This window comes from Ochotona curzoniae, unplaced genomic scaffold, assembly GCF_017591425.1.
Source record: "Ochotona curzoniae isolate NIBS_2020 unplaced genomic scaffold, NIBS_Ocur_1.0 contig_1274, whole genome shotgun sequence".
In the NCBI taxonomy this organism is placed as follows: domain Eukaryota; kingdom Metazoa; phylum Chordata; class Mammalia; order Lagomorpha; family Ochotonidae; genus Ochotona; species Ochotona curzoniae.
The window spans coordinates 4,206,470-4,224,062 of record NW_024465023.1 but is presented as its reverse complement, the minus strand read 5'-3'; the positions used below and the strand labels follow the sequence as shown (position 1 = coordinate 4,224,062).

General features: G+C 44.4%; 1 protein-coding gene across 3 annotated transcripts in view; it reads left to right on the top strand.

The window, feature by feature from the left end:
• Positions 1-139: 139 nt before the first annotated feature.
• MAP7D2 (MAP7 domain containing 2) overlaps positions 140-17,593 on the top strand; it is a 91,863-nt gene continuing 74,409 nt past the window's right edge. For all 3 annotated transcript variants that reach the window (XM_041001321.1, XM_041001311.1, XM_041001302.1), the window contains exon 1: positions 140-272. In XM_041001321.1, coding sequence (XP_040857255.1) covers positions 140-272 — 133 coding nt within the window. The remainder of the gene's footprint in view (positions 273-17,593) is intronic.

Below are 17,593 nucleotides of genomic sequence, written 5' to 3'. Positions count from 1 at the left end.
GTGCGCGAGGGTCCGGTGCGTTGCGGTGGGCCGGTGTGAGTCCCGCGCGCACCGTGTGAGGGCGCTTGCGCACACGGGCGCGCGGGTCCGGTGCGGCGCGGAGGGCCGGGCAGTGCGCCTGTGCGGCCGGCGCAGCTTGATGGAGCGCGGTGGCGGCGGCGGCGGCGGGGCCGGTGCCCGAGCTGAGGTGACTGCGCGGGGCACCTTGCCCCTGGGAAGGTTGGCAGAACCCGGCTCGGTGCGAAGCTCGTCACCCGGCCAGCGGCCGTCTGGTAGGGCCCGAGTTCTCCGGGCGCGTGCGGCCAGGGACCCGTCGGGGGGCGGGGCGGGCGGTCCCCCGCAGGTTGGCAGCGGGGGCGGGGCGCCGGGCTGCGCTGAACGCCCTTGCCCAGGCTGCGGTCGAGTGGACGCGGGGTCGGAGGGTTGCTCTGCTTTCTGCTCCCGTCGCGCGGTGCCCTCCTGGGGCTGGCCTGAGTGAGTGCTCTTGCGGGTGGCTTAGGGTGGGTGGCCGGAGTGCGATGAAGGTGTCGAGGCCCGCGCAGGTGCCTTACCGGTGAGAGTGCAGGGCTGTGCGGCGAGAGCCGGCTGCGTGTGGGCAGCTGGGACGCACCGAGCGGGCGGCAGGGGGTCGCCCCAGCCTGTGCGCCGCTGCTGCACAGCTCGGGAAACGGGAACGCGAGGCAGCCGCAGCGCGACGCCAAGGTGGCCCAGCTTGGCGCTTCTCGTCCCGGGAGCGGCGCGAATGGGAGGGGAGGCGAAGCCGCAGCTGCTGGCGGCACGTTTCCGAGCCGCTGTCCCCTCTGCCGAGGCTCCGCTCGGGATTGCCTACGATGCCAGGTGTCGGGCCCGGCCGCGGTACCCTCACGTGGCCGCGCAGTGCAAGACTCTCAGCCCTGGGGCTGCTGCCAGGTAGAACTGGTTGCCCAGAAATCCCGCGAGGCCATGACATAAATTATGAGCACATTCTACAGGATTTGGTGTAGGTTTTGTATTTATTTATTTATTTTTAAAAATTGGTTAATGTGTCATACTTCGACGTTTAATGAGATATGGTGCAGTATTTCAATACATGTACGTGACATAAATAGCAAATTTGGTGCAATAAGCGGTGTCTGAGGGTTCTGATTTTTGACAAAGTGGTTGCAGATAGTGTGGGGGCGTGAACAACGGGAAACTGATTTTATGCTGGAGGCTGTTAACCTTTGTTTTAAGCTAATATGTACGATTTTTAAACATTTTTTTTACTGCAGCCTTAACATGTACCCTGCCCCCCCCAAGCACAGAAATCTTAAATAGGCAATGCATTACTTGTCACACACTAAAGAATAGTTATTGTGTGTCTTAAGATTTCTTTATTTGAAAAGCAGAAGTCAGAGCCATAGGCATCTCCGTCCGGTTCACTTCTCACATGGCCACAACAGCCTGAGGTAGACATCACCCGGTCTCAGGCAGCCACTTAAGAGTATTTTTAAGAAAGTAAACTAGCGTGTAGGCCTGTCAAGTGCCTGATCTTCGCCTTACACACCGGGATCCTGTATGGTCGCTGGTTCTAATCCCTGCAGTTCTGCTTCCCATCCAGCCCCCTACTTGTGGCCTGGGAAAGCACAAAAGCATGGTCGGGATCCTTGGGACCCCTGCCTCAGCCCCCCACCACCACACTTCTGGCTCAGCTCCGACTTGTGGCCATTTGGGGGGTGAACTAGCCAGTGAAAGAGTTTTATCTCTCCTTTTCTATCTCTGCCTTTCAAAAATAAATAAATCACTTAAAAGTCCAGCAACAATCAATACCATGTCAATTAATGCCATAAGGTTATAAATGGCTGTTGATGTTATGTTGGGGCTTTTAATTGATTGGGATGATGCTTTGCTGGCTTTACCTTCAGACCAGAGATGGTCTCACCATGAAATCATTGAACCCAATAGGATAATAAGACACTGGACTTTATGCTTGGTAAATACTTCCAATGAAAGAACCTCAACTGAATTTGAACTGTGGTAACGCAGCAAAGTGGAGAAATCCACCCTGGGGAGAGGGTTGGGGAGGGGGGAATCCCAGTGGCCATAACACTGTATCACATAATGCAATGTAATTAATAAAATAAAATAAAAGTGCAGGAACAAATGGAAAGAAATCTAAGAAAAGGTATTTTAAAATATATACTAATTTGAAAGGCAGATTTACATAGAGAAGGGGGGACACAAAGATCCTCCATCCTCTGGCTCACTCCTCAACTGGCCAGGACAGCTGGAGCTGAGCCGATCCGAAGCCAGAAGTGCGGAGATTCTTTCCAGTCTCCCATGCGAATTCAGGGTCTCAAGGCCTTGAGCCGTCCTGCTCTGCTTTCCCAGGCCACAAGCTGGGAGCTGGTTGGGAAGTGGGGCAACCTGGACAGAAACCAGCACCTTTATGGGATGCTGGCACTTGCAGGTGGAGAATTAGGCTGTGGAGTCATGGTGCCGACCCCAAAATGTTTTTTTTAAAAAAACATATTTATGGAGGGAACACGTTTGTCTCTCTCTTTTTTAAGATTTATTCATTTTTTTATTGGAAAGTGAGATATACAGAAAGGAGGAGAGAGGAAGATCTTCCATCCTCTGGTTCACTCCCAAAGTGGCTGCAATGGCTGGAGCTGAGCCAATCTGAAGCCAGAAGCCCGGAGTCCCCTCCGGGTCTCCGACGTGGGTGCAGGGTCACAGGCTTTGGGCTGTCCTCTGCTGCTTCCCAGGCCACAAGGAGGGAGCTGGAAGGGAAGTGGCCCGGCCAGGACACAAACTGATATCCTTATGGTATCCTGTTGCAATCAAGGCGAGGACATTAGTCACTAAGCTTCCTTGCCGGGCCTCATCTTTGTGTCTTACAAAAAATAAAACTATTTCAATATATACACATATAAAACAAAAATAAATGTAATAATATAAAAACAAATACTTAAATCTTTATATAAAATACATGAATCTTTAAAATCAAGGAATAAATAAATCTTTAACAACAAGTAGAGCTTTAAATAAAATAAGTAAATTTTAAAATAGATACATATATACATGTTTTATATGGGTGGGTGGCACTGGCATCCCATATCCGCACCAGTTCCTGCAGAATTTCATAAATATTTTATGTTAATGATATGTGTGCCTATTTATTAAGTGTGTACTTATGTTTTCATCTGTTTTACTTGAAATTCTCAGTCTTCATCCGCTGGGGAAGGACCCCGAACCCAGAACCCAGTCAGCAGAGGAACTGTACACTAAACGATGAGAAGGGGGAGCTTTCTATTGCATGTGGTTGAGAGTTTAAATAACAGGATATTTAGATGTTTTGCTGAATTGGTAAAAGGAGGGAGGCTGTATGATGGAGTTTTAGTTTATCTGGGATTTAAATTTGTTTAAAGGACTTTGAAGGGAAATTCTTAACTAAATTCTGTTTGGGAACTTTATTGTAGAATTACTTGACAGATTCCTCCACTAACAGCAGCTTAAAACTGTTTCCTTTTGAAATGGGAAATAGGGAAGAACGTGTGTGAAGGTTTAAAGTATTGAACTTGTCATATTTAAGGCTGCTGTGATAAAGCTGTAGCATTGGATTGGGGTGCCGCAATTTGCTCTTTTGAGGGCTAGGAAGGCTCAGGTACTTAGAAACCTTGACTCCTGGAGTTTTATTGTAGTCTGTCGTGGATACTGATAATTTTCCATTACCCGAGGTCTTACTTACATCTGGGACCCATTTCCAATGAGAATTACCCTGCACTTTGGGCAGTCACTGTCGTTTCTAAGATTTTACTGAATGCTGTGAGGGCTGCAAGAGACAACAGAGCCCGAGCTCTTTAGGCTGCAGGATGTGTTGGCTTTCTTAGGGTGTCGGAATGGAGTGACTGTCCTGGGCGCTTTCATGGACGAGGCTGCCTCCTCTAAAACAGGTTCTTCCCCTACATGCATGTGGTTTACTCCCTATTACCCACCAATGATACTTTATTTCCTATAGTTACTTCTGGGATGGAAATTACTGAATGTGCTGTTCTTTGCAAACTGCATGTTTTATATCTGTGATGTTCCGAGTGGAGAATGAATGCTTGTTTTGAACTGCTTAAATATCTATAACCAGCAAATAGGTTAGCTGGATCGCAACTCTCAGGTCAGACTGCGTCATTGCCACGGGAGTTCTGTGTTCCGCTCCACCTGAATTGCCTTTGTCCCCCCTTTTCCCTGTCCCCTCCTTTAGGCTCTTGGGCGAAACTAAGGAACCTCCCTGTCTGTCTTTGTAGTGTCTTTAGCAAAGTACTCTTTATTCTGCCTGTGTTGCATTAACTTTTAAGCTCCAACTGGCCCTTAGCAGAGACAGAGTCCCAATTGCTGACTTAAAGGATAAAATTTGGTTCCTCTTGGTCTGAAGATAAACAGAACCAGGCTTATATCAGTTTAAGGGCTCAAGGCTGTTTTAAACTGACCTACAGCTCGGTATGTGCTCATTCAAACTTGTTAGCATGTCAAATTACATACCTACCAGCCACCTTGACCGGAAACTGGAGACCATGTAAAGGAGTGAAAAGGTGTGATAGCTAGATTCCGGGAAATATTTCTCCTCTTCATTAGAATGTACCTTCCCATTAATAGAATATACTTCCCCTTTCATTAAACAGCTCATATAGTATTAAGCACAATTCAAAGACAGGGCCATTCCCCTCCAAGCAAGCCCCACTATGTAGAGTGAATATCCTCTTTCTCAGTGAAGTTCTTGATACTCGGCCTTCACTATTCTCCAGTTCAGTCCTGAATTCCTTCTTGAAGTGAAGTCAAGGACATGGGTACTGGACAGTCTTCACTGTCCAAGTGTCGATGGCAGGGAACTTGTTTGACATCTGAGTTCCAGTTTTCTCATCATTACAGCGAGCCTCAAAACACTGGGAAATAGAGGGTAAGGCATTATTGTCTGGAAAGCAAAGCCTAAGGCACAGTAAGTGTCCCAGCTGATGCCCATTAGTAGCTACATGCATCTTCTGTGTTAGACCAGGAGTTGAGGACAAAGCATGGATCCAAGTTACAGGTGTCTCCCTCAGTGCCGCTTGGTGCAGAGTTGTTGCATCAGCATCCTGCTCCTCTTCAGAGTTCTTACACACAGTAGGTGTGCACTGTATGCTAATTGAATTATACTGGAGTGTTTGCCAGTTGCATTATGCTGCAATCAGCCTACATTGGGTTGAGTACTCAGTAAATAGGAGTTGAATTCAAGAAATGGACCCGGTGCAGTAGCCTAGCTGCTAAAATCCTCACCTTGGACACACTTTGATCCCATATGGGTGCTGGTTCTAATCCCGGCAGCCCCGCTTCCCATCCTTGGGACCCTGCACCTGCGTGGGAGACCTGGAAGAAGCTCCTGGCTCCTGACTTTGGATCGGCTCAGCCCTGGTCATTGTGGCTGCTTAGGGAGTGAATCATTGGATGGAAAATCTTCCTCTCTGTCTCACCTTCTCTCTGTGTATCTGCCTTTCCAATAAAAACAACAGAGAAGTCTTTAAAAAAAGTGGTGTAATTCAAGAAATTTAAATTAATGGAGCTAAAAACCTGTTTTCTGAAGCCTGTTGAGCTTTCCAATGAGTATTTTCTTACTGAGTTGTACTCCTTTGCCCATTTTTTCCTAGTGAGGAAAGAATTGCTTTGAGGTAAGATGAGGTTCCCTAATGTCCTTCCATCTGCATATGTCACCCCCTGTCCTGGAGCCACAGAATGTAGGGGATACAAACTGAAAGTTCCAAAAAACCTCCCCAAGGGTTCCAAGGTGGGTGGGGCCCAGCAGGCAAAGGCTGGAGATCCCTAAGTAACTTTTCATCCTTTTTCAAAGTTGTATTGAAACCCATTCTGAAACACTTTAATCCTCAAACAAGTTGGACCTGAGCACAACAAGCCCAGGTTATGTTTATGCATACATGATTACCTCTAGTATCCTTTGATAGTCGGAGGGACCACTGGTTCCTGGGGAAGTGCACTGAGTTGTATTTGGACTATGCCCCCTCCTTTGTTTGGTGATGAAAGTATAGGACTTGGACCTAGGACAAACTACTGCAAGTCTTTTTGCTGTTCTGAGGCTGTGACCCTGGTGGTACAGTTGGTTAAAACCTGTTGTAGGACAGGGCAAATGGTTTCCTAGCACCCTCCTATATTCTTTGGGCTGCAAATTAACTTGATGTCAGATAAATTGATAGGAGATAAAGCCATATCTAATTACATATGTATGTGCAGGAGACTCACAAAATGAGACCCAAAGAAGAATGAGATGATTGAAACATTCTGAGCTATGTAAAGGAACAGGTGCCTGGTCTCCTGGTGAGTGTTGTTCCTGTGACACAAACGATGCAAGAGTGAGTAGAGGAATTACAGGTATGGTGAATGAAGGTAGCTTTGTTAGGCAGGTGAAAAAGCTCTTACCTTACAGAAGAACAGCCTACTTTCTGATACTGATACTTTATTAATTTTACTAAAGATTTACTTTACAGATGCAAATTTCTTTTGCAAAAGGACACCTTTTCAGAGCTATTCCTGTGTCTAAAGATTTTCAGAATAACCATCACAAAATATGCCTAAGAGTGGCTCATGCGAGAACTCAACTGGCTAATCCTCCACCTGCAAGCACCGGCATCCCGTATGGCTACTGGTTCCTGTCCTAGTTGCTCTGCTTCCCATCCAACTCCCTGCTTATGGTCTGGGAAAGGAGCAGAGGATGGTCCAGAGCTTTGGGACCCTACAGTCACTTGGGAGATCCAGCAGAAGTTCCTGGCTCCTGGCTTCAGATTGGCTCATCTCTGATTGTTGTGGCCACTTGGGGAGTGAACCAATAGACAGAAAATCTTTCTGCCTTTCCAATAAAAATGAATAAATCTTTAAAAAGATACATCTAAGAATGATATTTTGGGGTGATATGTTCTGAGCCCATTCCTATTTCTAACCTTCTTCCTCTATTAAAGGTTGTTTTTCTGTTTCAGGTGCCTTATTCTTCTGCAATAATTCTTTTAAATGGGAACCCTATCTTCTATACTAATTATACTGATTGGCTTAAAAAATGGGAGGATTCCTAGCTTAATAAGGGCAGGTGAGAGTCAGATATTTCTAGGGGCTGTTGATAAATATTCCCTGGGCATTAGGTCTTTGGGGGAATATTTGCTGAGGTTGCTCGTGATCTGTTCCAGTGGAGTTGTCTGGTTTTAAGGGGCCATACTGCATGCTGAGTTGACCTGGCAGTAGTTCTCAGATTTGAAAACTTCCCCAGGCCTTGCACTCCTGCTGTTTTTGAAAGGAGTTACCCAGGAAGATGGACAAAGATAATGGTTGAAGGTGGCTCCCAGCTGAGGCAGCCTTTGGCTGTGGAGACTCGTGGTTCCTGTAGGCAGCTGGGGTGGACAAGCCTTCCGGATCCTCCGGGGCTGCCTCCGGGCCAGCCTCAATGCAAGCCTTGATCTGCTTTTCTGTTGGGAAATATGTTTTCTTCTTGCCAAGGGCTGTTTTTCCTCTTTTTAAAAGCCTTGTGATTTAGAAGGAAAACAGAAGTGATTGAGTACACTTGCAAGGATTTGAAGGAGCAGTAGTCATTGCCGAATGCCTGAGGTCCCTTACAGTGGCAGGATCTGGCTCCACAGTTCAGAGCTTCTTGATAGCACTGGCTTTGTTTGCCTTCTGCAATTACCTAGTCCTCCTCTTGTTGCCATATAGGATGGGGCTTTGGAACTTCCACTCAAGCCTTTTGGGGTGCTCTGTGCTCCTTTATCATCTCAGCTTCTTCGTATCAGTGCCCTGCCCCCCCCCCCCAGATGTTTCTGTAGTAACTCCATTGATTAAGATATAAGTTATATAGCATACATTTCTTTCACCTATTTCAAATGTACAACTCAGTAGTTTGTAGTATATTCACAGATGTGCAGACATCACCACGATTTTAGAATGTGTTCATCATTCCACAGAGAAACATATCATTTAGCCATTGTCCCTCAGTCCCCCTTACCTCCAAACCCGTGGTCCACTCTGTGTGGAAACTGCTAGGCTCTGTCACAGCAATTTTCAGCTTTTCCAGCATGCTTAGATAGCAGTGATTCCAAAGTCCATGGGTGGCTCTTCATGCACCAGAAGCTTAGAAAACACCATTCTATATATGCCATCCCTGAGGTCTGAGACTTGAATTCACCCCCAGAACTGCATTCCCAGGCCACAAGCAGGGAGCTGGATGGGAAGTGGAGCTGCCAGAATTAGAACTGGTGCCCAAATGGGTTCCCAGCGCATTCAAGGCAAGGACTTTAGCTGCTAGTTCATCGCGCCAGGCCCGGATAGCCCAAGTTCTTAGGCCCCTACCATTCACATGGGAGGTCTGTGTGAAGCTGCTGGCTTTGGCCTGGCCCAGGCTTTGCCACTGTGGTCATTTGTGGAGTGAACCAGGAAGGAAGATCTGTCTCTTCTTTTCTCTATATAATTCTGTTTTTTAAATAAGTAAATATTTCTTTAAAAAAATACTGAATAATAGTTTAGATCAGTGCTGACTAATCCAAATAGAATGCTAGCCCTATATGTAAGTCTTAAATATTTTAGTAGCCACATTAATAAAAACAATTAGCAAAATTTATAATTCATAGATATAATTTATTTAACCCAGTATATCCAAAACATTATTTTTGCATGTAATTAATGTGAGATTGAAATATCTCACATTGTTTTCCTTGTAGTAAGTCTTTTGACAGCCAGTGTATACTTTACACTTCTAGCATGACTGCATTTGAACTAATCATGTTTCCAGTGCTCAGTAGCCATCTGTGGCTATTGTCATTTTCAAGATTTTAAAAAATCAATTGAGGGTCCAGCACGGTAGTCGAGTGGCTGAAGTCCTCACCTTGAATGCACTTTGATCCCATATGGGTACTGGTTCTAGTCCCTGCGGCCTCACTTCCCATCCAGCTCCCTCCTTGTAGCCTGGAGAAGCAGTGGAGCACGGCCCAAAGCCTTGGGACCCTGCACCCACATGGGAGAACTGGAAGAAGCTGGAGCATTGGATCGGTGCAGCTCCGGCCATTGCAGCTGCTTGGGGAGTGAGATCTTTCTCTCTGCCTCTCATCCTTTCTGTATATCTGACTTTGCACTAAAAATAAATAAATCTTTATAAAAAATTATTTGAAAGGTATAGCTATAGAGAGGGGTAAGGAAACAGAATCTTCCATCCACTGGTCCACTCCCCAAAAGGCTGCAATAGCCAGAATTGGGCCAGGTTAAAGCCGGGAGCCAGGAGCTTCTCCCCACGTCCCTTGTGTATGCAAGAGCACAAGTACTTGTCTCATCTTCCGTTGATTTCCCAGGTGCAACAGCACAGACCTGGATTGGAAGTGGAGCAGCTGGGACTCGGAACTGGTGCTCATATGGAATGCCGCTATTGCTGGCTGATATTTAGTGTACCTGCACCTCAATGCCACCTCTTACTGTCTTTTTTTTTTTTTTTTAAAGATTTACTATTTATTTGTTTATTTAAAATATGACTGTTGGGCTTGGGATGTTAGCAACAGAGAAAGATCTCACATACATTGGTTTACTCCCCAAGTTACTTGTACAGACAGTTTTAGGCCAGGCAGAAACCAGGAATGTGGAATTCCATCAGGGTCTAACATGTCAGTGTCAGGGACACAAGAGACATTATCTGCTGCTGCCTCTCCAAGCTGATTTGCAGACAGCTGGGTCAGAAATGTATCAGTGTGAAGTAAGACAGAAATAAAACTAACAAACGAGAAAAATAGTGGAGCAGTGTGGACTTGAACTGGTACTCCAAGATACGGGATGCTGCTGTTGCAAGCTATGGGTTAATGTGCAGTACCACAACGTTGTCCCCAAGTGGTAGCTGTTTTGTGTGCACTGATCTAGGAAGTTGGCATCATAGCCAAGAGTTGAGTTACCTAGATTGAGCCTCATGGGAACTGGTGTACTATGACATTAAGTGTGGTTCCTGTGCTGTGAAGTATGGTGTGAAGTCCTCTGTGCTATTATAGAAGTCCAACTTGGATCTCTTCCTTATACGTGATGTTAGTAGAATTGCAAAGGTACTTTGGTCAAATGGTCTCCCAGTGGAACCACAGAGGCCGAGATCCACAGGCTCCTGAGGAGAATCTGTGCTTGCTTTCTACAGTATGAGCAAGTCAAGTGCATTAGGCTTCTGACTAGTAGGATCCTCACATTGTTGGCTTGGGAATCTGACAGTGGACTTGATTTCATGTAAATTGCTAAGCTGTTATTGATAGAAAGCAAGTTATTAGGGAAAAAACAGCCTGTGGCCCCAGAGAGCCATTTTAGCCAGCTGAGGATCTTGCAGGTTTGTTGTTAGGGATCTGTTGAGGAATACTAATTCCTTGTATTAGTTATTGTTTTTGTTGTTGTTAACAGACTACCTGACAATGAGTGCTTTATAAAGAGAAGAGGTTTATTGAGCTCACAGTTTTGGAGGCTGCAAGTCCAGGATTGGGCAGCTGTACCAGTTTGACCTCCAGTGAGGGTCCCCTTAGAGCTGTGTCATAACATGTTGGAGAAGCAGGAAGGGAACTGCTTGTGTGGGGAAGGCGTAGAGTACCTAGGGCGGCCTTGTTTTCTGTGAATTGACAAGAATCAATCAGGGTTTCATAAGGACTACATTTATCTCCTCTGCAGTTGATACCCTCACATCAATCATATCTAAACCATAGCACTCCTGCTGGGTAGGGCTTGCTGAGTTGGGATGCAGTGGCCTCTGTGAGATTGAGTCTAGTCTTCCCTGCCTAGTGTTTCTTCACAGAAACCATCCATTAATGCTGACCAAGTACCAGCGGGTTGATACGAAAAATGCTCTAACTCTGGGGACCATTTTAGGGACAATTCCAGTGTATTCCTGGCTGATTCTGACTCCCTATTCTTAGGAGATTTGATATTAGAGTAGGCATTTATTTACCAGGCAAGCCAAATTACCCAGCATTATCTTCAGTGCTTATATGGCAAGTTGCCTAACTCCTAAGCACACTTGATCTTCCTTCATCTTTGGACACTGAGTTCTTAAGAATTACTGTTGTTTTCATCAGACACCAGAAAAGAAAAAAAAAAAAAGGAATTACTGGGTTGTTTTAGCAGATCAACTGGTATGGTATCCCAGTTTGCTATGATGGATACATTGGATTAATTTTATTCTCAGTTCATTTTTTTCTATGCCTACTCTCCCCCCCCCATACCTGTGTGCTTTATATATTTACTTGTACTTTGTGTATGCACCAGTGTTGATCCCTTTTTGAAGAAAGGAGGGAGGGCAAGCGGAAATGAATACCTGAAATTAAGAAATACAAATAAATTTCCTTGCAGCTAGCATCTATCACTAGGATGTCTAAATCCATTTATTAAGCAGTTCTCTGTGTCCCTGTTTCAAAACACCTTAGTCTCTATGCCATTGATCTGTGCCTTAGTGTATTAGCAGAAATAACCAACTGAATTCTACTGTTTATTTTTAAAGCGCCCTCCTCAATGCCCCATAGTGTGACTCCTCTATGTTCCTTTCCTTCAACACCTAGGCATATATTTCAGCAGTCCACATACTAAGTAGGGAGGTGTTTATTTTTATTTTATCTATTTATTTAAAGATTTGTTTGTTTTACTTGAAAGAGTTACAAAGAGAGGGGAGAGAGCGAGAGAGAGGAAGAGAGAGATATTCCATCTACTTGTTCACTTTTCAAATGGTCGTGATGATCAGATCTGGGCCAGTTTGAAGCTGGAAACTAGGAGATTGTTTTAGGCCTCCCACATGGGTGCAAGAGCTCAAGCACTTGGGCCATCCTCTGCTTTTTCCCAGGCCATTAGCAGGGAGCTGGATCAGAAGTGGAGCAGGCGGGACTCAAATCAGCACCCAGATGAAATGCCAAAGCACTATGCCATTATACTACCCATTATTTTTATTTTTTAAATGATTTTTAATCTAAATTTTAAAGATGTACTTACTTTTTCAGAAGGCAATATTACAGTGAGAGAAGGTCATACACACACACACACACACACACACACACACACACACACACGTACAAGCTATTCTCCAGAATAGGAAAAGCTTCCATCTGTTAGGACGGATTGAAGCTAGGAGGTTGGAATTCCATTCTCATTTCACACAGGGTTGGCAGTGCCCAGGTATTTGGACCATTCTCCCTTGCTTTCCTAGGTGCATTAGCAGGTAATTGAATGGAGAGTGGAGCATTTGAGACGCAAAGCAGCACTCATATGGAATCCACACTGTGCTACAATGCTGGCCCCAGGAGGGAAGCATTGTATACAAGAGTGGTATCACCTCTTGGGGTGTTGGAGTGTTTACTCATTTTTACATTATTGATCACATTTAGTTTTCCTGAGCACTAGTCAGGGGTGATGGTGGTAAAATATTATGATGTTTTTGGGCCCAGTGTGATGGCTTAGTGGCTAAATACCACATTCCAGGATCTCATGTCAGTGCTGATTTGTATCCTGGCTGCCCTACTTCTCATCCAGCTCCCTGCTTGTGGCCTGGGAAAGCAGTTGAGGATGGCCCAAAGCCTTGGGACCCTGCACCCAGGTGGGAGACCTGGAGGAAGCTCCTGGCTCCTGGCTTCAGATTGGCTCAGCTCTGGCTATTGCAGCCACTTGGGGAGTGAACCAGCTGATGGAAGATCTTTCTGTCTTTCCTTCTTTCTGCAAATCTGCCTTTCCAATAATTTTTAAAAATATTCAACGGAATATTTTTAACACATTCAATGGAATGGAACACATTCAATGGAATCTTTCCTTGCACTTGAATAATTTTTTCCTCCGGTGGCAGTATGTGTTAGGAACAAAATTTAATAGTGTTCATTTTCATTAGCTAGATAACTAAAAGTATTTAAGCAGTTATAGTTACATCTTTAGACCAAAAGCTATCTTTAAAAGTTACTAGTCCTAACCGTCATTTTCTTTTTTCTAAGATTTATTGATTTGAAAGGGTTATAGTGACAGAAGGAGAGAGAAATCTTCCATATACCTCCCAGATGACTACAACAGTCAGGGCGTGACCAGGCTAAAACCAGGAACCAAGAGCTTCATCTCTTTTTTTCTTGGAGAATAATTGCTTCTTATTAGTGACCTGTTAATTCCCACATACCCTCAATATTCTGAAATGATATTAACTCTTTTTATGGAAGAACAGTTAGGTGAGGAAAATGGACTGTTTCACTGCACTTCATTCAGCTTTAATTTTTTTAATTGCTTTTTGTTTTCTCAGTCTCAACTAAGAGGCTCAAGGAGCGTCAGTGCCCATCTACTAGGAGTATTGAGTGTCCTTTATAGAACATAATATTGTCTTTACTACTTAAGTATTAAAAGGATTCTTTCCTTTTGGGCATGCAAAGATGATTTCAGGGTGAGTGCCTCTTATGATCAACTCAAACAGGAAGTAAGACACACAAGATACAGTGCACTGCAATAGACATTCCATAATGATGGAAATGTTCTTGAATGGAACTGTTCCATATGGTAGCTAGAATTGCTGCCGAGTACTGAAAATCTGAGTTCTTAGTAGTATGATTTTTAAAAATGAACTATGTTTATATGGCCACATGTGCTAATGGCTCCCATATTTAAAATATTTAACTAGCGTTGACTAACCTTGCCAGGTTATGATCAGACATAAGAAATTAGTCTGAATTCAGACAGGTTGCTTCAAACCTATCTATTCTTACTTTAGCCTGTATAACCTCTTGTAGTTAGCACTTGCATTCAGCTTCTCTCAGATACTCATAGGCCATCAAGAACAGAACTAGCAGTTATCGTCTGTGGTCCATATCAAGTCTGTAAGGCAATGTTGGAACTAGTAGACAAGATGTATTTCTGCCTCTGAGGTACCCATAATGAACCAAGCCATTTCTGTCTCTGTCTTGCCTTGTCTAGTGGCATGATGGAGACAGTTCTGTGGTTGCACAACTTGGTTAGAGGATCCAGATTGACTTGCAAGGCCTTACCAAACTTTTCCAGCAAAAGCTGGCTTAGATAGCTAGCAAAGACCCAAACTGTGGGCCTAGGTCAGAGAACTCTGTTTTGAGAAGTGAGATTGGTTTGCAGTCAGTGAGCACCACAGCTGAATTAATCATATTTCTGTCCTTTGAAATGTGTTGGCTAAAATAGATAAAAGCCTCAGACTTCTTGGTTCAGCTTACTCCTGCAAACAGGGGCCCCAGGTGTTGCCCTTCAAACTCAATTGCTTGTCTAAACTGAGGTGGTACACAAGATGATCCTGCTGCTGCTTTTCAAGTCTGATCTATGCTATCAGCCCACAAGGCAGAGGGAAGGGTGGGGCTGCTCTTGGCACATCTAGTGGATAATCAGCCATGTAGATTTGGAACACAACCCCCTTCCCCATCACAGGCTCCTTTGTTTCTCATAAGCTCATTCCCGTGGTGCGCTTTTTTTTTAATCAAACCCCGTCGTCTTGAGCCTGAATAATATCATCAGAACCTCAGAGATCTCTGCATCTTTGTCCGGGACATCTTTCTGTGTCTTTGATCAGTCATGTCACTGTCAGATAAGGAGAGAGAGAGAGAGAGAGAGAGAGAGAGAGAGCGAGAGAGAGAGCCCCCAACTGCTGATTCATTCTGTCAGTCCTTGCAGTGGTGCGAGCAGGGTTGAGGCCGAAGCCAGGGGTGGGAATGCAATCCAGATTTCTAATGTGGGTGGCAAGAACCAATTACTGAGCCATCACTATTGTGTCCCTGGGGCTGCATTAGAGTAAAACTGGGGTGAGGAATTAGGTCAGGTGTCAAACCCAGGCATTGAACCCCGGAACCCTGATTTGGGACATGGGCAATTTAACTGTTAGACCAAACTTTCACCCTCATCACAAACACATTTCTGGTGGGTATATATGTAGGAGTTAGTTACTGGGTCATAGGGTAGATGTATGTTCAGCTTTAGCAGAAATTGCCAAACTTTTCCTAACAGGCTTGTATTTGTCTTCCATTGCTGCTATAACAAATGACTGCTAACTTAGTGACTTAAAACTAAGGAGACTTATTATCTTAAAATTCTGGAGGTGAGAAGTCCTAAAATCAAGGTGTTAACAGAGCCTTTCTAGAGGCTCTAGGGAAAAATCTGTTTTTTTGCTTTTCCCAGCTTGTGGAGGTTGTCTGCGTTTCTTGACTCACAGAACTCTCCCTCTGTGTTCAAGACTGACGGTTTTGTATCTTCCGATCTGTCTCTCCAATCTCTGCTTCCACTGTCACATGTGTTGATGTTTAATTCTCCTTCCTCCCTTGTGATTACCTTGAACCTGCTTAGAAAATTTTGGGTAATCTCCACATCTGAGGAACCTTAACTTAATCATATCAGTGAAAGTCTTTGGGTCACAAAGTAACATAGTCACAGTTTCTAGGTACTAAAATGTGGACATTTTTCTGAGCAGTCATTACTTTGCCTCCTATAGGTACCATTTTGCGTTCCTTACCAGCAGTGCTTAAGAGTTCCAGTTCTTCTCAATCTTTGTCAGCACTTGTTATTGTCTATTTTTTTAATATGTATTTATTTGAAAGGCAAAGCAGTGGAGAGAAGGTGAAAAACAGACACAGAGATCTTTTTATCTGCTGGTTTACTCCGCAAATGGCCTCAACAGCTAGCTTTGAGCCAACTGAAGCCAGGTGCTAAGTCCCCTTATCTGGGTCTACTGTGTGAGTGGCAGCAACTCAAGTATTTGGGCCATCATCTGTTACCTTCCCAGGCACTTGAATTAGCACTCCAGTATGGAATTGATCACTGCAAGTGGTGGCTTAACTCTCTGTGACACAATGCTGGCTCCTTGTCAACTTTTTTTTTTAAAGATTCATTCTTTTATTTGAAAATTACAGAGAAAGAGGGAAAGGCAGACCGATCTTCCATTTTCTTGTTCACTCCTGCAACACTGCCAGGTTGGCTGGACTAGGCTGGGAGGAACTAGGAGCTTCTTCTAGGTCTTCCACATGGGTATCAGGGTCCCAAACACTTGTGCCATCTTCTGCTTTTCCAAGCCCATTTGCAGGAAGCTGCATTGGAAGTAGAACAGCCAGGACACCAGCTGGTGCCCATATAGGATGCTAACATCACAGGCAGTACTTTACCCACTCTGTCACAACTGCAGTCTCTTGTCGATTTTTTTAATCGTCAGTATTCTAATGGCCATGTGGGAGCACATCCGTAGCCACCACCCAGGCAATGTATCTTCCTTTGTTGCAAGAAGAGCTTTATTGCTAGTTATCAGCACTATATTATGGATATTTGTTTGTGTAACTCTGTCTTGGTCAAAATGAATCTGTTTCATTAGACATGCCATACAGTAGCTAATTTTGTAAATATTACTTGAATGCTAAAAAAACCTGACTGACAGCAGTTGTAAGTAGAGCAGGGAAACAGAGCTAAGATGTAAATGAAAACTCAAACATATAGTCCCATCTCTGTCCCAGCCACCTGGATCTAATGGAGAAAAGGTTTGTCCCAAATAAAAACAGGACCAGAACAGAGAAACGTGTCTAGCTTTTGCATGCTTGTTGTATTTCACAAGATAGTTAATGTGTAAGTGAGTAATGCTGGAAAAGGATATTTGAGCCTCAACTCCTGAAGGCGTTGGTTGGAAATGACTTCACTGTACATGTAAATGAGTGGAAAATACAGTTCTGGCAAGCTTCTGGGAGTGTGATCTTGGACCTTTCGTAGGAACTCAAGGTTTCCTTTTTGCTGAACTCTGTTCATGACGCAACACGTTGCAGCTGTTCACTCACAGAAAGACCCGAAGGTAAGGGGCGCTTGTTCTGATTCAGGGAAGGTCATCAGTGTAGACTTAAACCTGCCTTGGAAGCTTGATGCTGCAATGTTTGAGAACGTGAAGCCAGAGTAGAAAAAAGTTTTTGATGTTTCTGGTTACTGGTAACCGCACATGTCTTGTTATTCAAGAGAAAAACCTGGAAAGTAGGATTAGAGTTAGACAAAAGTCAGACAAGGTCATGGCTTCTTTTGGAAGCATCTTGATGTGAAAAATAATTTTCCTTGTGCTGTTTTATTTTTCTAGTTCAACTTTACTGGACACATACCTGATTTCCTGAGGACTATGAGGTTTCAGGGCTTCAGTCTTATCTTTCTGGGCACAGAGGTGTTGGCAGTGTTCCCTGAAATGGCATTACTTTGACCCTTCACACTGCTTGTGTGTGTGTGTGTGTGTATGTGAATGTGAGGGGGGAGGAGCTGTGCAGTGTGACAGACAACTTCCTTGACCTTTACAGGAAAATGTGTCTGTGGCAGACCAAACCTGACTGGTTGGCATTTGAATCTAAAGGGATTTATCTTTGGAGAAAACTATTTCAGGTGAGGTGTTTCTGTCCTATATCTACATAGAGTTATTGATCTCTGGTTAAAAACATATTGACAACATTGTGGTTTTTGCGATTTAAATAAGTTACATGTGCAGACCAGGCACAATGGATCCGTGGCTATAGTCTTCACCTTGCAAGCACCAGGATCCCATATGGGTGCTGGATCATGTCCTGGCTGCTCCGCTTCCCATGCAGCGCCTTACTTGTAGCCTGGGAAAGCAGCAGAGGACAACCCAAATCCTTGG